The sequence below is a fragment of the Onychostoma macrolepis genome, chromosome 11 (assembly GCF_012432095.1).
Source record: "Onychostoma macrolepis isolate SWU-2019 chromosome 11, ASM1243209v1, whole genome shotgun sequence".
Lineage (NCBI taxonomy): Eukaryota > Metazoa > Chordata > Actinopteri > Cypriniformes > Cyprinidae > Onychostoma > Onychostoma macrolepis.
The window spans coordinates 15,899,155-15,925,364 of NC_081165.1; the positions used below are offsets into that span (position 1 = coordinate 15,899,155).

General features: G+C 37.7%; 1 protein-coding gene across 1 annotated transcript; it reads right to left on the reverse strand.

Annotated features, from left to right (window-relative positions):
* Nucleotides 1-1,996: 1,996 nt before the first annotated feature.
* lrrc38b (leucine rich repeat containing 38b) lies at nt 1,997-26,210 on the reverse strand. The gene is made up of 2 exons (XM_058790523.1): nt 22,730-26,210; nt 1,997-5,563 (listed from the first exon to the last, which is right to left on the reverse strand). Exons 1-2 carry the CDS (start codon nt 23,355-23,357, stop codon nt 5,316-5,318), a joined length of 876 nt encoding a protein of 291 aa, XP_058646506.1. The 5' UTR covers nt 23,358-26,210; the 3' UTR covers nt 1,997-5,315.

A 26,210-nucleotide genomic window follows, 5' to 3' on the forward strand; every position in this document is an offset into this window, starting at 1 on the left:
ATGACACAAAACATCATCAGATTTTCATGCAAGTCCTGAAAGTAGACAAAGAGAACCTAATCAAACAAGTGGGAGAAAAATATTTTCTTTGTCATTTATTTATTGAGAAAAATGATCCGGTGTTACACATCTGTGCGTTGAAAAAGTATGTGAATCTTTGCTTTCAGTATCTGGTGTGACCCCCTTTTGCTGCAGTAACTGAAGGTAAAGTTTCTTGTTAATGCTGATCAGTCCTGCACAATAACATGTCGGAGTTTTAGCCCATTCCTTAGTGCAGAACCACTTAAACTCTGTGATGTTGGTGGGTTTCCTCCTATGAACTGCTTGCTTAGGTCCTTCCACAATATTTTAATTGGATTAAGGTCTGGACTTTGACTCAGCCATTCCAAAACATTTACTTTGTTCTTCTTTAACCATTCTTTGGTAGAATGACTTGTGTGCTTGGGGTCGTTGTCTTGCTGCATGACCCAAGTTCTCTTGAGACTCTGTTCTTAAACAGATGTCCTGACGTTTTCCTTTAGAATTTGCTGGTATAATTCAGAACTCATTGTTCCATCAATGATGGCAGGCTGTCCTGGCCAAGATGCAGCAAAACAGGCACAAGCCGTGATACTACCTCCACCATGTTTCACAGATGGGATAAGATTCTTAAGCTAGAATGTTCTTTTCTCTGAAAATAATAGCTTCTCATTTAAACCAATAAGTTCTATTTTGGTTTCATCCATCCATTAAACCTTTCTCCAATAGTCCTCTGGCTTGTCCACATGATCTTTAGCAAGCAATTTTCTTTTTGGAAAACAGTGGCTTTCTTCTTGCAGCTCTGCCATGCACACCATGGTTGCTCAGTGTTCTGCTGATGGTGGGCTCATGAACATTAACATTAGCCAATGTGAGAAAGGCCTTTAGTTGCTTGGAAGTTACCCTGGGAACTTTTGCAATCTTGCAGACTATTACACGTTCTGCTTTGGAGTGATCTTTGTTGGTCGACCACTTCTCGGGAAGGTAACAGTGGTCTTGAATTTCCTTCTTTTGTACATAATCTGTCTGATTGTGGATTTGTGGAGTCCAAACTCTTTAGAGATGGTTTGTAATATTTTCTAGCCTGATGAGCAACATCAGCTCTTTTTCTGAGGTCCTCAGTAATCTCCTTTGTTTGCGACATGATTCACTTCCACAAACATGATCAGACTTTGACAGATTTTGAATAAAACTGGCAACGCTCTGACATTTGATAGTCATTGCACTGACTGAAAACACCTCTGCACAGATGGACTCTAATTTCTAAATTAACTGCTAATCCAAGAGATTCACATACTTTTGCCACAATTTTCCTGAATAAATAAATGACAAAGAAAATATTTTTGTCTCATTTGTTTGATTGGATTCTCTTTGTCTACTTTCAGGACTTGTGCGAAAATCTGATTATGGTTTGGTTCATGTTTATGCAGAAATATAGAAAATTCTAAAGGGTTCACAAACTTTCCAGCAGCACTATATATATATATATATACAGTATATATATATATATATATATATATATATATATGTATAATTTGAAGCGAGCAGGATGCTAGAGCTAACAAGCCGTAACTGATGAAAATTACTGTCATTTTACTTATTCTGTCAAATATTGCGCTGCAAAGAGCAATACTATTTTTAACTTGTATATAACTTGGCAAATGACCATGGAAAAAGCGGGATAATCAACGGCTTGCCATGTGTTAAAGGATATTAACACTAATATATCTATATCTATATATATCTAAACACACACACACACACACATATATATATATATATATATATATATACTGTATTCTAGTACCAGATGTGGAACAACATGGAGTGAATTATTTTTCCAGAATTGCACAAAGCTTGGAATCAATAACATTTCAACACCAATTGTCTTAAAATGATGGGTGAATACATGACAGTTAGAGAGAGAGATTATAGCTTAACCATGCATTGTTTTCATCATTTTATTCTGCAGATCTACAAAAATATCTGGCCAAACATGCTGTTATCTAGAGCTTAAGCCCCTGAGAAGTTATCTGTGGTCCTGACAGATTGCAGACATGACCTGACAGTTAATTATCACCCGTGGACGTCACAAGCGTTAATACTGGGGCGTGAAATTAGATAGTGCGGTGTCTCCTTAGTGTTTAGAACCCAGTTTCACATTCATTGTCCGTAAAACGACAAAATCCATTAGATGGATGTCTAGTCAAGGATACATGTCTAGTCAAGCTTTATGTGGAAAAGTAACACTCAAACATGTCTGTTTTACAGAGCTGGACATTGCTACTTAAAGGATTGGTAAGAAAAATGAACAAAATCAATGCAAAGAAATAAAAGATCAGTCGAAAATAGTTTACTGTTTAATATGATATTGTATTTCATCAACAGTGCACTGCCATATGAAAAAAACAAAGTACTGGATGATGTTGCCATTGGGTTATGCAGGAAAAATAAAATCATAAATTGTTTTCCCTTTCTTTGTACTGTAACTACATAGTAGTTGGTTTTCTAGGTATATGTAGTGTTCAGTTAAGACGGAGAACAAATATACTCCAAGTTATTATGCAACACACATCTTTACTACATCGCTCAGTGTGACAGTTATGACACAGGATATGACTGATGCTGGGAGCTCTGGGCTCTTTTCAAACGACACATACTGAATTCAGAAACAGACGGTACAGCAATGAACTCGCCATATTTTACTTGTTGTTGTAGACAATGAAGGAAAGTACTGATTATGGAAATTTGATGCATTTTGTCATTGCAAATGTCATTATTCAACTGATCCGTGTAAAATCAGCTGCTGTTCTGTTTGTAGCACTAAAAACTTTCAGGTCATGAGTTCCCTCAGGAATTTCAAACAAGTTGGCAGTTTTTGATTTACGAGTTGACAATTTAAAATAAGATGCTTAATTTACAACTAATTCTCCTTGTATCAACCATTTTTTTTTTTTTTTCATTTGAGATTTGACTGTAAACACTGATGTCTATTCATATAGCTTACTCTCAATATTGTTATTACTTTATATTTCTTGTTTTATTCATAACACAATTTAAAAAAAACATTCGAAATTCTAACGGGAAGCCATGCAGATGTCTGCAAACAAATTGACGTCATGACTGAACAGCTCTATTGTCATGGCATAGTAAGTGTCTATAATATTAGTTTACAATTTGAATTTTTTTTTTTAATGATAATGCCTCATTTCACTTGCAAATACAAAGTAGTTGTTTTTTTGTTTTGTTTTTTACTGGTTGACTGAAAAGCTATTTCAGAATATACTGTATGTGAAAAAAAAAAAAATTCAATATGACAATTTTATAGCTGCAGGTTTGAGTTCTGCTGATGATATCATGCTACAGTCTAGCTTTGAAAGTTTGTGCATATGGGTCAACCGTGTCCTGACACCAGAATATTTACATTATATTAATATGCATTCGTGCTTCTTACATCCAACACAATATGATGGCTGAGGTTGAGTGAGCAGAATAGAATTCTTTTAAAATAAGATGGTCTTTGAATCATAATGATTTCTTTTTCCATCCCCAACATTTTTGAAGGCAAGCACACTGTCTGCTTCATTTCACACATCCAATTAATTATTCATGCACTGCAAAAATGAAGTTGTGATACCTGTCTGGGAAAAAGAGCTATACTATATTCTCTAAATAGTACATCCAGAGCATCTGCCAACAGCAACAATGGAACAGAGGATAGTGATATATTAGGATATTAATGAACGTGATTCTTGAAATTGTGCAGAAGACATTAATCTAATTCTATATGAAGCCCTTTTAAAATAAGGACATGAAAGAAGCAAGACTGATAGAAATATTCATAAAGGAAAACACAAACAATCAAATGTCTTTTTCTGACATTCGAAAATCATTTCCCCATACGCTCTATTGACAAAATAATTTTCTTGGAATTGATGGAATTGACATTATGAACAGAAATGTATGCCAGTTAGTTACACACTGTATTATTATTAGTCGACACTAGACAGCAATCTGTAGACACGTGAACATACAGTGGCCTCAAAACATATTTGGACACTTAAGTGGCATCTAAAAATGTACGAAAATAATTTTGTTGTTAAAAAGAAATTGTGACATCAGCAAATGAAGAATGCAGAACCTTTTGTCAGTCCAAATGTCACTTTTCTGGGACATTTTTGCAATTTCATTTTACCTTTTCTTTTCTTTTTTTTCATTGTGCATGTATTTAATTCAATTTACATTTTTGATAATATCATATAATTCATTGTTTTTTTATTTTATTTAAACCAAACAGGCATCTTTTGCTTGGTTCATTATTTTGTTATGTATTGCAGTGTCTGACTTGAATGCCCAAATACATTTTGGGCCCACTGTACGCATTTTTAAATATACTTTTAAGACATAAATAATTGAATAACACAATGACATTTGTAGAATAAACTTATCTCCATCTCATAGATATTGTCTTTAGTCACATTAAGGATATCATTATATGTGAGTAGTACCATAATTACGCTAAATAAATGTAATCTTGCTAAAATCACAAACTTTCTTTAAAGAAAAATAAATCTATATTTCAAAACACATTAACCTCAGTCCCTCAGTCAAAGCATTCTTTGGCAGATCTGGGCTGAACCAGTGTACCTGGTGGTTTGAGGGACAATGTCAGGTAGGACCATTTTAAAGTGCGGTATTTGACACGACTATTCACATTAAGCGCTATACTTTCAATTACAGGTAATGCTTTCTGAAATCTCTCTTCAGTCTAAGTTATTTTTCCCATCCTTTCCAACCTGAAGGAAAATGGCTTCTATCATGTATACTTGGCTGTATAAAGCTGCAACATGACTTTCTATAGTGATAATTCCTCACCATGGATCATCAGTGCTTGTCTGAACCATTGCTGTCTACCTGTGCTAATTTGGCACAATCAACAAGTAGCACAGTTATATTTTGCTAACTTTATATTGACTACATGTAGGGAAACTCTACAGACACGAGTGTTCAACAACACTGAAACTCTACTGCAGAACAAGATCTCAAAGAATTTCCTTTAACAAGTAAATCCCTGGAAGTTTGCATACTAAGGCTTGCTTTCATACCAAATATCCTTCAATTCTGAGGGCACTGCGTCCGTACTAGTCACTTTATTAGTGCTGATACTATCAGTCAGGTTATTTCTGCTCGAGTTCTACCTGGTGTCTGTTCAGTCACGCTGTTTGTTTGAACTCTGGAACTGTCAGGAACTGGCAGCTCTGAATCAGATTGAAGGTCGTTCAGCCTAAACCCCCTCCTCATTCTTCACTCTCCTCCTCGTCTCCTTTAGTGCCCTTGCTCCAGCGCTGAAAACAGTGGACGGTGGACGCCAGGAAGAAGCTGGCCATGATGGCGGCCACTGAGACGGAGATGCCCGAGAAGATGATGATGAGGAAATCAGTGAGGGTGAGGGTGAGTTGGCACTCCCGAAAACTGTCCTGGGAGAGCTGGCTGAGAGGCACGCGGCGTCCGTCGGTGGGCAAGGAACACTCCATACCCTCTATACCTGTATAAACAGGACAAAAACAGTATAATAAATTATAGTTTTTAGTTAGAGTAAGATCTGATATTTGTATTAAAATCATAAGTACGACTCTACATTACATATGGTTTCTATAAAACAAAATATAGCATTTTTATGAACAGTTGCTTAGGTCTAAAAGCTCTTGCGGTCTTCTTCTGACTATGTTATTAATATATTGTATATTATATATTATATATTATTATTATATATTAATATATTAATAATTAAATACTTCATTTCAGGTAAATATTTTCTTTCTGTCTTCTTTCTTCCAATGCAGTTTCTTGTCTAGTGTGAGCATTTCATTTCTGATTCAAACTCACTGAACAGAAAGGGAACCAATTCTTAAACTCTGAACCCCGATATATAAACATGCATATTGTCTGAATATCTCATATTTTAATAATGGTATCTCATTAGACTAAATACACAACAGATATATAACATAATGACAGTAATAGTACAGCTTTATTAGTTAACATCCAAGGACTGGACAATTGTTCTGTATGGCCATTCAGATCAGATTCATCTGACACAAACGAATCCCTGGACTCATTTCAAGAAATTTTAGAATATTATAGATGGAAACGAAATGGCAGGGGGCTTATGAGATGGCCTAAAATAGCTCTCATGTTTATTTATGCCACTATTTGACCAGGACAGGAGTCAGATTGTCAGCACTCACTCATTTAAAACAACACACACACACACACACTCAGCATGGCCCCGCTGATTCACTGCTGCGTGTTAATGAGACTGAATCAAGGGCATATAAGACTTGGGCACGTCAACAGCACATAATCATGAAATCCACAGAGAGGAATATCCGACAACAGCTTTCAGCTGCACAGAGAAATATAATCAACTCGCATTATATAAATGTAAATTATATATTTGTGTATGCGAGTAGATGTTAATAAGAGTGTGATTAGAGTTTACATCGAGGAATTTAACAGAGAAAAATGCATCTTCGTCTAAATGAACGGAAAACAAAAAGAAATAAGAAAGAAAAGTAAATGAGTTCTGAAGAGCATATCAAGGCAGGCTTGTTTTCTTCTATGGCTGGTTGCTTAGACGCAAGAAATAAAACAGCAGGAGCATATCATGAGATCCAAAGCTGATAAAACAAGCAACGGGCTTTTCACTCGTTTCTCTCTCTCTCTCTCAGAACGTGCAGTCTCATAGAAGAATGGGAGTGATGACATGTTTGCTTTCATTGCTTTTAACAGCCAGGTCATCTGATGCACTGGAGCGTGAGGTTCTGTGTGGGAGATGTAACTATATCCAGAGCTAACTCACAGTTTGTGTGGGATATCTGCACAATGGCAGAAGACGACAGAGGTGTGAATCTAGCTTCTCTCATTTTCACTTGCTCTGTAATGTAAAATGCTGCAAGCATTTTACATGGTTTAACTAATACTTTACAGTAAACTACCATACTCAGAAATTTACTATGAAATCAGTGCACGCAAGGTAATTTTCACTCATTAGGGGAATACCATTTAAAATAATGCATTACTGTATAAAAATGTATATATGTTAATTCTTCATTTTTATTTCTCACCCACATTTAATCACCTAGGACAAATGATGAATGATTTGCTGACTCACAAATGAGAATTTAACAGCAATTTACCATAATAGTTCTGTAATTAATTCCATTTTGATGAGATACTGTGATTTTATGATATATAACAGTATGATAAGTAGTATCCAGTAATATCCTGTCACATTCACAGTCAGATGTTTTACAGTGTGCATTCAACTGACGTGTAATTTCATTTATAAGGACTTGATGTAACAATTAAAGCCTATGAAGACATTTTAATTATGAGTTGTCGCAGTCATGGCCTCAGCCTCAGTCCTGACACCAGCCAGCCTTGTGCTTTTATTATGCACTGAAACTGATGTTAGTCTCTGGCAAGTCAGTACAGAGGAAATGCTCACAAATTACCAGTTGAAAACGGAAGCATGTTGGCTGGTAATCATAGGCGATTGTAAACTGATACACTCTGCAGACCTTGAGGTTGTCAGGATGTTATTCACAGAACGATATTAGTCCGATATCTCGTGGCATTAGTCACCAGTCCTCCATGACAGCCACGACTATTCCTGACCTGTCTCCATCACAAACATGATGTCTAACGTGTCATCTGTCCACTGCAATAGAGCACCATCGTCACAGGTCATGAGATTAACAACTTTTGTGGAGCTTTTGACAGATATATAGCAGGGAACATTACAATGTTAATACTTCCACAGAAACTGGAGTGTATTTTTTGCATAAAATGACTAGCTTCCAAGATAAATACATTTGGTGGGATAAATTCCCTGCGGGTATCAGGCATAAAATGTTGATATGATTAACACAAGGTGGAAGTACCGGGGGAAGCCAAGCTCAGAGCAGGTGGGTGGACGCTGCTGGAGACAAATGCAATGGAAAACCTCAAGCACTGGAGTGCTGCATAGTTGATCTTTAGCTTATTAAAATGTAATACACAAAACATACGTAGTTCTATGTCTAAATATTTATCCTAATTTTTTTCTAAGTCACCCTGCCCACCCAGGCAAATCAAAACATATACAAAATACACATCGTTTCTACATGTACGTCTAAACATTTCTCTTATTTTTTGGTCAAATAATCATCAAATTGGTTATTAAAATACATATAATGAACAAAATATAGACCGACATAGGTTCTACATCTCTCTTTCTCTCTCACAAAATATACATAGTTACTCTGTCTAAACATTTTTCTAGCTAGCTAATCTACAAGCATATAGTATTTGATTTCTTTAATTATTTTTTTATTAATGTGTGTTTCATGATTTTATTTCCAAGAAGGAAGAGGATGTGATTCAAGCCGGACTCAAAACTCATATCACCTGCTTGAGCACAATGTCTTATTTGCTGCAACACATCTCCCGCTGTAAACTGTTTTACCTTGTAATGTCCCCAGTGACCTCACAACATTTCCATATGAATTTCTCTTCAATTTTTAAGTAAGAGTCTATGTATCTGCGTATTGATTTTCACGTCAGATTCGAGAGCAAGTCTGAAATGTGAGCTTGGAGAGTCCATCTGTGCCTTAGCGTCAGGATAATTCGCTGGAGGATGATGGAGATAAATTGCCTGTATTTATATTCACATAGCTTCGACACACACTCACCGCTTCGCTAACTTCAGACAGTGGCCTCTGGCACTTTAAGAGGCTATTCTCTCTGATCATGTGACCCCCACCTGTCTCTTCAGGTTGATTAATGTTGCAAGATGTATTTTTTTCTTCTATTTTCGCTCTTAAGAAATGGATAGCACAGGCTGTGTTCATAGAGAGAAATTAATCAATACTCAGTGTGGCAGGAAATATTCTTGACCTCAGCGCATCACGACCTGGTTAAGGTTGGTAAATGATTTATTTCCATCACAGGTTACTGTACTTGAACGAGTGGCCCGGGCAGCCTTCTATATGGCAGCCTGCTACATTTCGTGGAAATTAGGTTTCTGAAATTTCAATCATATTTATGTGTCCTTGGGTGCACTGCATGCGCCACGGTTCAAGGAGATTTTAAACACTATTTGAGATTTATATGTTGTGTTGATGGAGGACAAAAACAGCCAAAAGCAGCATGTCCTGAAGAGCCTGTGGAAATTTCCAATATGTTTGTATTCTGAAAGTAAAATTTCAAGTTTATTTAAAGGAACTGTTCTACTAAGGATGCTCTGATTGATACTGTGGTGTCAGTATGTTCCCCTACCATAAAAAAGTAAGCTGAAAAGTGGAGCAGCTAATATTATTCAGAGCTCTTAAAGGGGAGTGTTTGATTTTTATATCATTTAAAGGGGAAGAATGAGTCAGAACATTTTTAAGGCAAAGCATTTGAAATGTAAAATACTACATGCTGACTTTTATAGAATTAGATACTGTAAATGAGCAATATCACACGAGTGGCTGTGCAATATTGTTGTATATCAGCACGGCTGTGATTGGCACGAGGCCAGAGTGTCTTTAAAAACCCTCTTTTGTGTGAACTACTTCCTTCTGCCGCAGATTCAAATCTCAATTTTACTTTTTAACAGCCGAGCCCAAGCCCCTGGTAGTATTTCGAAAACGTCACTGTAGAACTAGTAATGAAGGAACGTTGAGTTGCTTCATTGAAAATATATTGTAATTACTGTTTTTAAAGCTCACTGTGAAGTATTATGAGAGAGATGGACAGAGCGAGTGTGATTACCTGCGTCTGATACAGCATTTATTCTTCAGCTCAATCTCATTAGTTTGAATGTCCGCTGAGGGAAGCGATATCTTTGTCTAATAAGATTTCCGATGACAGCGCTGCTCAGTGCAGTTGTTGGCTGTCTTATAAGGTGTTGTTACAGTAAAAATGATTTAGTAAAAATAACTTTCTAGTCTACAACCCTGTTTCAGTCTATTTCAATATAAAAGTCTTTACTGCTGACTCTCTCATAAAAACTGTCACTTGTCACCATCTAATAGTGGAATAATGTAACGAAAATCACCATCATGAACACACACACCGTTTCCTAATACTAAATACTATTATTAAGTACTACTATTTTTATAGAAAATATTATTTATTGAATTATAATATTTAATGAACAACAACGACAGCCATCATAACAGTTAAATAGATTTGATTAGATATTATATCGATCCATGCATTACAGTAGATCTTAATATAGATCTGTTTCAATGTTAATCAACCATTAAAAGAAAAGACAGAATCACTCGCTGCTCTTGATTAAACTACTGTTTATTTTCTTTGATCTTATTTTTATTAACAAAGATAAAATAAAAAATAGCCATATTGTGATTAATAATATAGTATTTATTATTGAGAAAAGAACTGGAGGAAAATATGGAACGTTACTTGGTGATTTTGCTTTGGAATCTTCAGAAAACTCAAAATCAACTCTGCTGACTGGCCTTCAAACGGCTGTAGCTCCGTCATTGTTGGTCTTCCAACAACTCATATATCATTTTGAAGGTATTTTAAGGCAGAATGTGAAAATAAAAAGAACTATGGGTAACACTTTAGAATAATGTTCCGTCGTTAATGAATAACTACACAGGAACAAATGGCTAATGCACTATTAACATTGTAGTAACTACTATTAACTAACAAGAAACTCTGATTAACGATTTATTAAGTAATAGCGCTAAGTTGAAACTGGTAGTTCACTATTAGTTAACCAATAACTACTATTTTTTTTCATATACCCTGAGAACTCCTAAGAACTACTTTATACAGGTTCATAATTAATGTGAATTATGCATAATGAATAATTAATTCTAAAATGAAGATCATGGTAACCCACTAGTAATGACTCAAGTATTACCAATTCCTTCTAAATTAACTACTAATTACTTGGATCAGTATACTAAAATGAAAATCATCATAACTTCCTAATATTGACTGATGTTATTGTGAGCTTTTGAGATATGTAAGGTTTTGGATAGTAATGACTCAAGTGTTACTACATCCTTCTGAAGAAACTACTAATTATTTGGATCAGTATTCTAAAGTGAAGATCACGGTAACCCACAAGTAATGATTTAAGTGTTACCAAATCTAGCTAAATGAATTACTAACCAGGACCTCAAAAGTTTACAATGACTTCAGTAATTACTAGGGAGTTATCATCATTATCTTCACTTTAGAATACTGATCCAAAAAATGACTAATTCCTTTAGAAGGATGTAGTAACACCTGAATAATTACTATTCAATACTTTACAAAAACCTCAAAAGCTTACAATGATTTCAGTCATTACTAGGGAGTTATCATGATCTTCACTTTAGAATACTGATCCAAATAATTAGTAATTCCTTCTGAAGAATTTGGTAATATTTGAGTCATTACTAGTGGGTTACCATGACCTTTACTTTAGAATGAATTATACATTATGTATTATTCATATTAATTATCAACCTGTATACAGTAGTTCTTAGTAGTTCTTGGGGAGGTATGACAAAAATAATAATTACTGATTAGATAATAGTGAACTACCACATTCGACCAAGCACTATTACTTACTAATTCATTAATCAGAGTTGCTTGTTAGTTATTAGTAGTTACTAGAGTGATAATATTGCATTACTCATGTGTTTGTGTGTAGTTATTCATAAATGATAGAACAGTATTCTAAAGTGTTACCGAACTATGTTTTGAAAATGTGCTCATTCCGACTCATTTTGCCAGCACGGGTCACATTTAGGCTGAATGACTTCTGTTTCAAAACTTTGCATCTTGCATTTTATTTCAGGTATATGTTAACACTGCAAACTCCGTAAAATAGACTAGATCTTTTCACACCCTCGACAATGAAAGCAGAGCTGTGAACACTCAAACCGGTCAGATTCCCGGATAGCGCTAAGAGGCCCAGAGGAAAACTATCACATTCGCTCGCTTTTAATGAGAAGATCTGAGACAAGCTGTGCCTGGACGGTGTCAGGCTCTCTCTCTCATGAGTGCCAAAAGATAGTCTTCTGTCTAACGTGGGTTTGGGATAGCTGAGATTAATCACGCAGATTGTCTCTGACCTTTCAACCTAAATAAGTTTTTGCTACAGGGAGTAAGCCTGATTCTGTCAGTTTTAACGTTAATATGACCCTGTTATACACCTGAGCACCTGTGTTGTTTCAAATCTGATAATGCACCACTTTCAATTGTCAGCATGGTGAGCTTTTATGAGCCACACGGAAGATCACACTGTTAAAGAATGAGCTTTCACAAAGGTATTTTGGAGGGCCAAAATTGTTCCTCTCTTGCTTACATCCATATTTTACTCCCTAAATCAATGTGTTATTGTCAAACATGAATTAGAGGATGAATGTCACCCCCTTTGGAGACCGAAAAAAAAAAACAGTAGACAGCAGCTAAGGGTTACTCCACCCCAAAATGAAAATTTTGTCATTAATCACGACACGTTGTCATTCCAAATCCGTAAAAGCTTCATATGCCTTCGGAACACAATTTAAGATATTTTGGATGAAAACCGGGAGGCTTGTGACCAGTAGCGTAAATTTCCTGACCGTAAATTTAGGTGGGGCAGATTATTTTGTAAACTTTATATTCTAATCTCTGAACACAAAATTTTGGCAGAGATGTCCTTGCATTATCCAGTGGGTGGCGCGCAAATGTTGATTGACAGGCTCGAAGTAATGTAATCAGGGGCGGTTATGGGGGTGGGGGGTCACTCCAAAATATGGATGACAGTGCCCCCTGTCAACAAGCCTGCCCCCCCCCCCTTGGCCCCCCTAAATTTGGAATCATATCACACCAAACAATTTTCGGTGAAATGCGCAGTTTGGCCTGTAAACTACATAAAAAGAGAAACAGCTTTTAAATTCAAATCTGTGTTCGCTGGCTGGCACAGAGCCAGAGACACACACGTTTTTAAAGCACTGCACATTATAACCAATCACATACGATTATGTTGAGTTTATGAATGCAATGACCAATCAGAAGCGTTCAGATGAGTTATCGCCGAAGCACCGCTATTTCGTCACCGCGCGCTAGCTGACTGAATTCTCTGGTAAATTCTCTCCTCAGAAATAACAAAGTGAAGATGTACGAATGTAAGTAAGATATTAATTTCACAGTGTAAACAGCTTTAGAGATTATTATGGGAGTTTTTATGAGAGTGCTTGAACTCGCTGGACTGAAGTGAAAATGTTCTTTGATAATGTAAACGTATTTGCTATTTTTGTACAATGAAAGTGTTATGCGCTAATTAGTAACTTAAATCCACATAAAATACAAAGTCAGTCGTATTATATGTTTATGGTATGACACTCATTTTATGGTATGGCATCTGGTACTTAAGTAAAAAGACGATTTTTATGCAAAGTTAATATTACACTATTAGGCTACTTTGCCTATCGGCCATTATAGATCAACTAACACAATCTATGAAGGTGCAAAATGCATTTACTTACACATATTTGAGAATCGAGATATTTCATGATATATTTTGGGAATATTTCGAATAATAAAAATAATAATACATAAGCCAATATCAGTTATACAGTGGTTTTGTGGCTGCTGTGTGTCATATGACAAGCATGAGAGTCCCCTTCACTCGTGCCCCCTCAAAAATGATGCCCCTGACATACAAAATTATTTGTCAAAATAAATGAAACATGATGAAATATTCATTTTAGTTGAAATTGTTATAGATTACTTCTAGAGATTGCAATGATACATGACATGGTGAAAAATGACTGAATGAATAATGCTTAAAGTAGGTTAGGATGAATTTTAAAATTGTGTCCCCTAAAAGCACAAGTGGCCCCTGTCTGGGCCCCCCAGTTACTGTGGTCTAGAACCACCCCTGAATGCTGTATACTAATTGCCTTATATGGTATTCATCACCTCCAAATGGTGATTTAGAATGTTACAAATTGTGGAGCAATTCGGGTGAGGAAAGAAGATCATATTTCTGTTCTCAGAATAAACAAAACAAACACAACAGAACCATATAAAGGCTATTCATGTGAGCACATTTAAACTAAAAGATTTAACGTATAGCCTACTTTGTTAATTTAATCCACTACTCCACATAGAAAAACAGACATGCCAACTAGTTACTGACCTGATGCAGACACACAGCTGAAGCGGATTGACAGCGGATTGATAGCATCTTACACAGGCTTTAGTGGAGCGAGGTTCACGTAAAGTAAAGTTAACGTGAAAATAAGCGGGGCAGTCTCAAATCTGCCCCAATGGCCCTCAATTAGAACGCGCTGCAGTTCCCCTTTTCACCACAGATTTACGTTGCAAAATTGTGGGGCGCTGTTGAGCTCGGGAGGTCTCAGGCACTGTCTGCCCCACTTAGTATCATGTATACATGCCTGCTAAAGTCATGCGCGGGATTTTAATATATACTGCTTGCTTTACGACTTAAAATAGTCTAGAAAATCCGACAAATATTTGTTGCAGAATGCTGAACACATTTACAATTTATCATTGATTCAGTTTATATAGAGGTCTATGTTTTGTATGAATATTTTGGTGCCCATATAGACGAGCTGCACCTGCTTGTGACTGTCCCATTGACTTCCAAGTAAATTACACTGTCAAGGTCCAGAAAAGTATGAAAGACATCGTCAGAATACTCCATCTGCCATCAGCGGTTCAACCGTAACGTTATGAAGCGACAAGAATACTTTTTGTATGGAAATAAAACAAAAATAACAACTTTATTCAACAATTAGGCACTGTAACGTCACTGTAGCATCACCGTAGCATCACTGTAGCGCCATTTTGGAGAGTATCCGCTGAACGCAAAATGCGTACACTCTTCTGTGTCAGCTGCGACACAGGAATGCAAAAAACAATAAAACCCATAATAAACGAGGCATTTGTTGCATCCAGTGGGGACATAATTACTGGTTATAATGACTTATACTGTCTTTTTACGTGTTGCGTTGCATCGCGCCGCGTAAACATTACCATGTCTGCATTTGTGATCGGAGAAACGACAAACAACAAGCGCAACTCTACACAGCTCCAAACTCGCATTTGAATAGTCAGTGGCAAATTCTTTAAATATGAAAACATACTTACAGTCTGTGAGTCATAAGCCCCAAACTGTCCTTGCAAAGTTGGAATTGCCCTACTTTATAGAAACAGCCTTTGTGCACAGCTGGCATTGTAGGCTACTCCCAGGTTCAGGAAATAGTCCTCCGTAAAATGCGCTGCACACACTCTAATATTTGGGTTGAACTGTTCTGGAACAGTGTTGTAAATACTGATTTCTAGTTGTGTCCTCTTTTGGAAGCCCAAAGAAAGTAGTTTCGCTTTCACAACGAAACACAGCACCTCCAGAACATGGCACGGGCGGAAGCAACAATACTACAGCGAGAATAAAAGTCAAACCCTCTTTGGGTGGTTTTATGCAAATCTTCCCACATAGTGACGTAGACGTGGGGGCATGTTTAAATGAGCCGTTTTAGGAGGGCGTGGACGAGTCTTAACTTTTATAAAGAATAACTCTTTGGGTTTGAGACTTTAGTCTTTGCAACTTTAGTGTTACAACAGCTTGTAACACTCCAAAGAGAAAGGAAAACTTGAAACTGCATCATATGACCCCTTTAAATAACCCCAATATAGCATACATAAATCACTCCATAGCAGATCTATACAGGTGGAGCTGGGGAAGGTGGAGGGTTTCTGAAGCGTGCTGCAACTGCTTCAGCAAACACTAGCCAAGCATTTGAACGTTGAGCAGCAAGCTCATCGACTGCTGATACAAAAAGAACCAATCAGCTGCGCCATGTGATGATGTCATTATGTCAAATTCAGTTTGACCTGTCAGACTGCACCATCTAGAGTTTCACGACAGAACTTTGGATGTGTGCATATGTATATCATGGTTTCCACAAAAATATTAAACCGCACAACTGTTTTCAACATTGATAATAAGAAATGTTTCTTGAGCACGAAATCAATGTACTAAAATGATTTCTGAAGGATCAAGTGACACTGAAGACAGCTTGGCCATCACATGAATAAATTACACTTATAAATGTAATTTAACTTTTAATAAAACTGATTTATATTGTAATATTTTACAATATTACTGATTTTACTCTATTTTCAATAAAATAAAAACTTTTGTAATATCAATACTAATCATGTCACCACAAATGTATTAGCATAATCAAACGCTACATGCAAGATATGATGTAGTTTGTATTTATGTCCACACTGAAATTCACCATTCATTCTTCCCCATCTAGTGAACCGTGCGGTATTCAGTATATTAGGAATAGTGACGAGCGAGCGATTCGAAGTGACTTGGATGTCGTCAAGGTGATGTCTGCACTTGATGGATTACATTCAAAATTAGCGTCTGGTAAGAGGAATGAATGCTCCGTTGTAACACAGTCTTGCCAGTGATTGATTTACCTTGCTGATGTGAGCCTGATATTGGAGTCTGGCATCGTCCCCATCTCTAACTCCATTCAGGCCATTGACTGCAGACGCATGAATAGGTGGTGTGCATTTCAGCGTATTGACAACCTTGCCTGACCTCAGCTTAACTCTAGCTTTGCTCTCTACCTTGTAATACACTGCACAGGTACTCAAGGGCTCTCTTTGAGGGCGCAAGCATGAGCTGTTTGATTGAGCTCAGAAAACGGTGCTGCTTTGCATGCATTTGCATTTAAACACAAAATCAGTGTAAAAGATGGAGCTCACAGAAAGGTCAAGGGGAGGTAGAGAATTAGTAAGCGAGAGAGACTCATGTTATAGTAAAGAAGCTCTCGGTCCTGTGTCAGCAAGAGCTGTGTGTGACTCATTCTAATCAGGAGGGGTTTCCCTCATATGGGGGATTTGGTGATGTCACAGACACATGGGACTGCTCTCAATGGTGCATTTAGACATACTCTGGATGCCATTTGTGGCATGAAGCAGACCATACGGTGGATTATTTTAAGCACGCAAAAAATACACGCTAACGCACATACGGAAACATGCCAGCAGCCACACAGCAGACAGGATCCAGAGTTTTATTATAAACAATGTGGGAGCAGAACATACCGCATGCATAACACACTATGTGCTGAGGATTTATTTGATCTCTATTACATAATGAGGATATATGCGAAAAATACAGCATGCCAGTCGATATACGGGCTTGGACATGCCAGATGGTGGAAAAGAATTCAATTTTATTTATTTATTTATGCATGTCCACCTGTTTAGTTAAGTCATATTTTCATCATGTGATAAAACACTAGACAGTATACAATAGACCTGATAGAAAGCCGACAAAAATTCACAGGAGTCCTTTGTTCAAGCAATTTGTTATTCAACATTGAGTGCGAACCAATCGGCCTTGGGTCATAGGTTCAGTTCCCAGGGGACACACTGATAAATGTTTACCTTTTCCAAACTGTATGTTGCTTTTTTTAAAAGCAACATACATATAGCCAAAAGACACATTAGGTTTAAAGACTTATCTCAAACTGAGGTCAGTTCATAAGGTTTCAGTTAACACGTCTTGGGTGGAAAGAATTGGTTGTAAATCAGTTAAAATGAGTCCCTTCAGACTCCTGTTACACTGGTCAGGGCAGTCTGAGGTCACAGGTGATGTTAATTATAGATGTGCTTTGTTCTGTCTTAACCATGAGCAGTGATGACAGCCGTGGATCATGTTTACACTTGTTTCCCTCGTAAAAGATTCATGGTTGAGGCTGCTGGTAGGCTGAGAAAGTCCACTGAGCACATCCTCCCCTGAGGACAGTTTGTGAGCAAAGAGTCAAGTAATTTTCTTAAAACCATTCTCATGTTTCACAACATTTTCACAGGGAATGCATAGGGTGAAACTAAACAGGGAATTCAAGTTCTCACAACCAATAAACGCAAACAGAGATTCCTGAGATGGGGGGAGAATGGACACTTTTTACATCTAGTCAAGGAGAAATGTAAGGAAAAGTTGAGGAATATGTGAATTATATAATAATTACCGGTATATAATATTTCTAACAATGAAAATTGTAAGGTGTGTAATTATTATTATTATTATTATTATTATATTCCTGCCGTCTATGATTGACATATATATATATATATATATATATATATATATATATATATAAAATTTAGACCTGTATATATTTGATTTGATGTTAAATTAATTTGACTTGTCATGCTGAAGTGGTTATGCAGAATTGATAGATTAGGGGGTGGGCAACACTTCTTTCCCCACTATTTCACTTCACGATCATTAAAGATATTGTTTGATTTTCACATATTTATTTATCCATCCATTAAAAGACCTACTGACCAGCTTTTTGCCTTTATCCACCAAATATACAGTAGTTCAAAGGTCACACAGTAAAGGGCCTATCCGTCCATTATATCATTACATCAGCCATTATCCAGTGTAGCCCACTCTGCCAGGCTGCCTAGTCTGTGCTCAGGGTGTATGATCACATGGGCACATGGGAAATCAAAATGTGTGAAAGAGAGCACCAGCACAAACAAGCACAGAGCAAGTCTGCACTGGTTAAACACCAGCCACGATAAGCGTAGAATAAACGACTTCAATAGCAGAGCCGTTCATCTATCTATCTATCTATCTATCTATCTATCTTTATATTTAATTTTAGTGATGTAATAAATGTTGCAACTGCTATATTGATGAATAAAGACCGTTAGCTCAAACGATTTGGTCTTTGGTGATACAAACCATGCTTGGCAGTGATTGACTGTAATGGGCTCTCATTTATTCTGAATGTTGTTGCTCACAGAGGATTATCTAGACACCTTCATTCTCCAAAACGAGTCTTCATCTGTCAAACATAGTGATGCCACGCACTTATGTATTGAACACATGCATACAAATCACGTATGCTCTTGAACCTAAGTGCGTTCTTCACATTTCATCTGAACATATCAGTTTGTATGCGGTAGACAATTGCATCTGAAACATGAATGTGCGATAGCAGAGAGGTTGAGAATGAAGTTGTCATTCTTCTGGGATTCAGCAATGTTCCTAATGAATATAATTATTTGAATATGTGGGTAAGACAAAGTCCAAAGCCATTACAGAAATCAATTTTAAACATGGACAAATAAATTGGACAGATTATAATTTATTTTCAGCAGCTCTAGGAGATTTGATTGGAACTGATCAAGAATCTTCTTTCAGCCAGGTTATGCAGGACATCTCTAAATGTAAATAAAAACAACTATGCAAATTACATTTTAGAAATTACCAGAAGGAATGTGTTCTGTACAAATATTCCACCAAAAATGTAGGCCAGTGATAGTTTTATGCTCAAAGATATGAAAATAAAACAAACAATATATTTACTTCTAAAGCCTCTTTTTGGAATTAAATCAAACATTTGTCAATTTAATGCTTATATCATTAATAATTTGGAAACATCTCTCAGCAATATTGATATGTGTTTTTAATTAACTGTGATTTGATTGATTTATATAATGTGCATCATGTAATTAATTTGATCAATTTTTTAAATGTCTGACAATAAGAAAAGACCTAGAAATGGCCCATACATAGGCCCTTAATGTACCATCGTAATCCAAACCAGCAGATGACTTAAGAAAAATGCTAGTGAATAACTCATCTTTGGGTGTTATTTTAGTGAGATCAGATCAAACAATGTACCATAGCCTCAGGAACGGTGAGAGGATAATCTACAGTAATATGTTCAGTTTCTAATCCAACAGTTTCTTTCCCTTATCATTTTTCTCATGCAGCTAGAAATAGAAGAACTGATAGTTCCAGCTGCTGGGAAATCCATCTTCTCATTAAGGGGATAATCCACGGTGAGCTCTGATGCTGCAGATATGCATTTGCGAATTGCATTTCTGACCAAAACAAAGCATATTGGGTGAGATCGGCGGTTCAACTGAGGAGTTCAAGAGGGTAATAAACCATTCCTCTGATATGTGGAGAGGAGCTAATATTTATTTGATTTAAAACTCAATTTTCCTAAACCCTAAGGCAGCATATACAGTTTCTCTAGAAGCTACTCTCTTTCTCTGGAGAATTTACTATCATATATTTTAGACTAGAAATGCAATGCACCAAGTATAATCTGCTGTATTCAAATCAATAATTGTAGTAGTTGATTAGATCACAACACATCAGTTATCAATCTGAATGCATTAGTGTGATACTCTCATTCATCATATCAACATAAGTAAAGTCGATCTTCAGGCAGATAAATAGCCTCTTAGGACTTGCTGTCCACGCACAGTCCAGTCATCTGTTTATGTTTGCTCCAAAGGTCATTCTAGGCTGTTTGTAGTTATAACCAGCTGCTCTCGGACTTCCTCAAGTCATAAGAGCCCAGTGATGCAGAAATAAGTGGAAAACATGAGGTGAGATGTGCGCTCCTAAATCAATTTCAGAGTGCATCTACGGCGGGCCTGTTGGCGGGTACGCCGGAGGCTTGGCTTTGCTTTTGGCTTCCCGTCTGCTGCTGACGCTGATGCTGATGTGAGCTTGGCTCCTTCTCTCGTACAATTCATTATGACCCTCTAATGACTGCTTTGAAAGCCCATGATAAATTTATTTGTCAGAGCCACTGAGGGATGTCATATTTTACCCAGTGCACAAACATCTTTTAAAGGACCGAATCAAAATGTGCATTAGCATAGCAAATGCAAATGCAATGAAAATGGCCCAATGATATGGTAATCAAGATGACCTCTGCTCACTATGGTTGAATCATCAGAAACTTTTATTAAAGACTGGGTCCTATATGTTTCATGAGGCTCATGAGGACTGTCTTTTATTAGCCCTCGCGTGTTTACTCCCCACAAGCAGCTCTTAACTTCTCCTTGCACTAAAGTAAGGTCATGTTCGTATGTAAACAAACAGCACTAGCAGCTCAGCTAAATGACACATAATGGAGCTCTGGGGCTGCATGGTGTTTGCCCATTAGATATAATGTTTGTTCAGAGTTATCTATTTTCCATTTTATCCACAGAGAAAAGATGACTAGGATTGTATATATAATTTCAAGTTGTAAATTTCCCCGTCCTCTTGCGGAAAAATCTAGCATGTAGATAGATAGAGGGAGATAAGATCATTTTATTCACTGTCTGATTCATGAGTTTACGCTGCTTGTGGGTTTGCGACATTATTCAAATATTTATTTGAACAGAATGCAACACCACTTCAGTGGAAATGCTGTAAACTTTCTACTGAAAAAAATAAATAAACAGATGATGACTGAATGTTTGTGCTCTGTTTTTGTATTTTATTTTAGCTATTTTATTTGTAAGAAATATAAAGTATCTCTAATATGTTGTTACTATTCAGCTTTCAGAAATATAAAGACAAGCATCCACAGAAAGTAAAAATGCTTTTTTTTTTGTCGATGAATGTTAAATAAGTGTCCAGTGGAAATTCCCCAGCTCCCATCTCCACCATCATCTATTTCACAGAACAACACTGAGCTTTATTTGTCAGACAGTGAACTGAATCTCTGTATAAGCTGATTTTTTTTCCATAGTAACCCTTCTGCTGAGAATGATGCTCTTTAATTTTCTCTCTCTCTCAGTCTCACCAAATGTTTTTTATGACTATGTCTGAGACTAGACATTATATATGCTTTTACTATGCTTTTAGAACCAGCAGATTTTTTTATACTGAACTACCCTTACAAAACACTACTGCAACCACAGTGAGGGTATTATTATGTGCCTATGATATATTATGACACTGAATGATTACCATATATACATATCATGGTATTGTTATGGTACAATTTTGGTGAAAACAAACCAAAACATGGTGTAACCACAGTACTCATCGGTACATCATAATTAAATGCCAAAAATGAAAATTCTGTCATCATTACTCATATTCGTGTTGTTCCAAACCTCTTTCTTGTGAAGAAAATAAAATAAGATATTTTGAAAAATGTTTAACTGTTCTTGTCCATTATGTGAAAGTCAGTAGGGTCTGAAACAATATTGGACCCCACTAACTTCCACTGTATGGACAAAAATGAAGAGACATTCTTCAAAATTCTCATTATTTTATGTTCCTTAGAGGAGAGAATGTCATACAGATTTAGAAAGGTATGAAGTTGAGTAAATGATGACAGAATTTATATTCTGGAGTACACTATCCCTTTAACCTCTGTGAACTCTACCACAAACTAATCACAGATCAGCATAAACAGGTTATTTCCATCACTGTAACCCCAAAGAACAACAGAACAGCAGCGCAGTAAGAAAGTTCCCATATAAATAGCATGTCCATAACCGGCTGGTATATCGCGACGTGTAAGCAGGTGTTTGGCATGCACAACATGTATAACAATCACAAACCACATTCCCATATGGAATGCAAAACGTGAGCTCTGTTGAGGATAAGAGCATCACTGCATACTTGAAGGGGTCGCACAATGTTTCCGCGCTGTCCTCATTTATCTGTCATTACTCTGGAAATCCCTTGTAGTCATTGTGGGGGTGGGAAAGAGAGCTAAATTTAGATCACAGGAAGAGGTCCCTTGTTTAATCTGGAGTAATATAAATAGCAAAGAATCCTGTCATACAGTAACGTTTATGCAACAGTGAGACAAGGTTCAACAAGCTACAATAGTTGATGCCAGATTCAAAGACTCACCATTGGGAAGCTTGTGACTGTTTTCCACCAGCCAGGTGAACAGGTTGGCAAAGTTGCAGTTGCACACCCAAGGGTTGCCCTCTAACCTTACCACCCTGAGAGACGGCAGCTGGTTCAGGGCACCCACCTGTAGCCCAGACAGGGCATTGCGTTCTAGTTCTAGTTCACGCAAGGAGGTAAGACCCATGAAAGCATCTTCGTTGACCATGCTCAAATGCGGGTTGTTGCCCAAGCGCAACTTAATTAAGCTCCTCGACTCCCCAAAAGTCCCTTTGGGGATCTCGGTCAGGTTATTGCAACCGAGGTCCAGGAAAACCAGCCTGGAGGAAGTGCTAAGGGTGCCTGGCTCGATGTATGAGAGCGAGTTGTTGCGGAGGTCCAGGTAGACCAGGTCACTGTAGAGCACAAGGAAATCCGAAGGAATCCGTGGGATCCAGTTGTTCGCCAACAGCAGCCTCCGCACGTCCAAGGGGATCTCGTCTGGAAGACGGATAAGTCCGCGCCCGCTACAGTCCACAGTGTGAGGGTCTGGGCAAAGGCAGGTTACTGGACAGTTTTCCCCTTGAGTGAACAAAGTGAAGAAGAGCAAGGCAAGGACAGGCTGGAGCCGGTAGACACATGGCAACATGGTCAAGAAAGAGGGGGGAAAGAGAGGGAATAGGGTCAGGGGTAGAGGGATGAGGGTCAGAGGGCAGGAGATCAGGAAAGGGGAGGGGAAGGGAAAATCGAGCAGAGAATCAGTGCCAGCGCAGGAGCATCCTGCCTTCCTGGACAAGAAATCTTAAGGCTTGCACATGGAGCGGCTTGAGCAAGATGCAGACGCTGTTTTCCGAGAGATCATGTAGCAAGCAGCCCTGGAGTGACGAGCAGACTGCTGGCTTTGAAGGCACGAGGGGAGGAGAGATAGCAAGCTGTGGGAGGGAGTGTGAAAGCATGAGAGACTGAGGGAAAGGGGTGGAGAAAGCAGTAGACAGAGGTAAACAGAGACCAGAGAGCAGAATGAGTGGAAAATCAGAGGCACGAACAGATTGGCAGCGTGGAAGAGGAGGGGGGATCTTCCAGCCGCTCTCTCGCAATTAACCCGCGCTTGATCGAAGTCTGCGGTCTGACACAAAAGGATTCAGCAAAGAGAGGCTCTGTCATGGTGAGCAAAGAGTGAAATTGTTGCATCCCTCCATTTGTCCCTCAGCTGAGCGCAGGAATGATTGCTCGACCGGCGGCTGTGAACATGATCCTTGGCACTTCGGAGCCGTTGTAACTGAGCTGTCATGGTCCTAATGAGGAGAATTCCCACAGAGAATTAGGTGCGAGGCAGCGGTGTCCTCTTGTCCTCTCTCTTTTTCCTCTTCTTATCTCCCTTTCGTCTGGCTCCCGCACGGCGTGCGATGCCTAGGCACGACTGTGTCTGATGAGAGGTTGTACAACACGGTTTTGCAGCTCTGTTGCTATGGTGAGGAAATCCAAATATCCACAAAGAAGATGTCTGCATGCAGATTAGACACCGGCGTGGGGAACGGGGGAAGTCTATCAGCATGCTGGCTCATGGACTCCGCTGCTTTTGTCCTGTGTTGTCTTTGCAGTTTAATATGGAGGGACGAGGCGACCATGCACTCAACATGTGATGTCATTTCCTTGTGAGATAAACGGTCACACAATTGCAACAGATTTTGTATGCTTTCATGTTTTTGTGCTCTTTTATCAGCCTTTATTAGTCTCTTCCACATCATGAAAATCTATTCTGTAAGTCAAGAAATCAGAAAAGCATTTGAACCCACATAAGAGATTCTAGTAATTCTCTCAGCTTGACCTTCATATGACATAAATCAATTCCCAGAGTTTTTCAGAAGTGAGGCACACACAAACCTAGCCCTGTTTTATTGTATTTTACTAAGCAGATGTCAGTGCCACAGTTAATTAGGGAAGTTTATGGAAGCAAAGGGCACGTCTTTATTCATTTAGCTATCACCAGGCAGTTCGCTCAATCATTGTCGCTTAGTAAAGGACAGCAGGGAGGAGCTAGACAGCGTCAGACGCTCACACAGCTCCTTCAGTGTCTTCAGACAGGTAAATGGAATTAGGAAAGCAGATTTTGGTCACGACACAAAGAAAACCAGAAAATCATATGAACTGTAAGGTGAAACATGGCATGATGGGGTCACAAAGCTATCAGTCTGCAATCTAATAGGGTATTTGAAAGAGTCGTGACTTAGAGTGAATACTGTAATTTACAGCTCACTGCTTTGTGCACTCATCCAGAATAAAGGCAGGCTTGCAGAAGGACATTCTCTGTGTGTGCCAACCTCCCTCTTGAAGACAATGATCTAAGCAACTTTCACATAAAATTTCACATAAATTGAATTTGTCATATTGAAAAAAAGTTGACATTGACTATTTTATGCAAATTCCATTTTCATGGTTTCACTTTGGATAAAAGCTTTTGGAAAATGAATAAACATTAATGTATATACTACAGCATTCAGCAGCTTACCTATAATAACCCCTCCTATGCCTTCCTGGAAATACAGACAGGATCTAAGGATCAGTGCAATATAAGGAAAGCAAAGATGTATCTAGAACATTGCTCATGTCGTTATAATAGTGCACACTCCCAAAGGTAAAGTTCTCTATTGAAGTTCCATAGTTAACTTTGCATGTGTAAAATTAAGTCTCCTTCCGGTCCATCCCCACAGACCTCAGACCCGGTCCAAGAACGGAAGCCTTTGAAGGATCCCTCAAATTATCTTTGGAATGAGGCCATATTACCATAAAACTGCACAATTAATGAGATGCACATGGAAAATATATAGGGGGCATGCGTGTCTGTGACAGGGGATTGCAATTATGACTTTCCATTCCCTGGGAATAAATACTATATGGGACAAACAAACTCTTATTCAAGACAGGGCACATTAAAAAATGCATTTAGCTGGAAGGATATTTTTTATATTAGGACCATGTCAGAGTAGAATTTATTGATTTATGCTGCAATTGGTATTTTTGTCACGTAAGGTAAACAAGTCCAATTTAATTAAGTAAAGTTTTATAGTTATGTAATTTGCATTGCATTATGAACTACAAGAACACAGACTCCAAACTCATTAATGGACTTCCTTTTGTTGCATTTAACATCACGGCTCATGTACCGGCAGTATAGTCGCTATTAATGGCACTATGTATATTGTAATGATGTCATTTGTTTCAGTATATTTCTTCACATATTACTGGTGCTAAATGCACTAAGCAAACAACTGTATTAAAACACATATTAAAACCAACGTGACAATGAAACTTAATAAAAGTAAGCATGGCAAAACTTCAAAATAAAGTGCAAATGAAAGTTATTATAATTTGGCTGAAATAAAATGCTAATCTTGATAAAAACATTAACCCCAAATGAGGCATTACAGATGCAGCAATGTACTGTATTATAATGATGAAAGAATTGATAAGAAAAGACTATACAGAGCACAAAGAAACCAAT

Bases quoted from the DNA above. Each gene is read 5' to 3' on its own strand.
- lrrc38b (XM_058790523.1), bottom strand. From the start codon at position 23,357: ATGTTGCCATGTGTCTACCGGCTCCAGCCTGTCCTTGCCTTGCTCTTC. The intron at 5,564-22,729 runs GTGAGTCTTTGA...CTGTTTATACAG, and splicing joins CAGTCACAAGCTTCCCAATG to GTATAGAGGGTATGGAGTGT.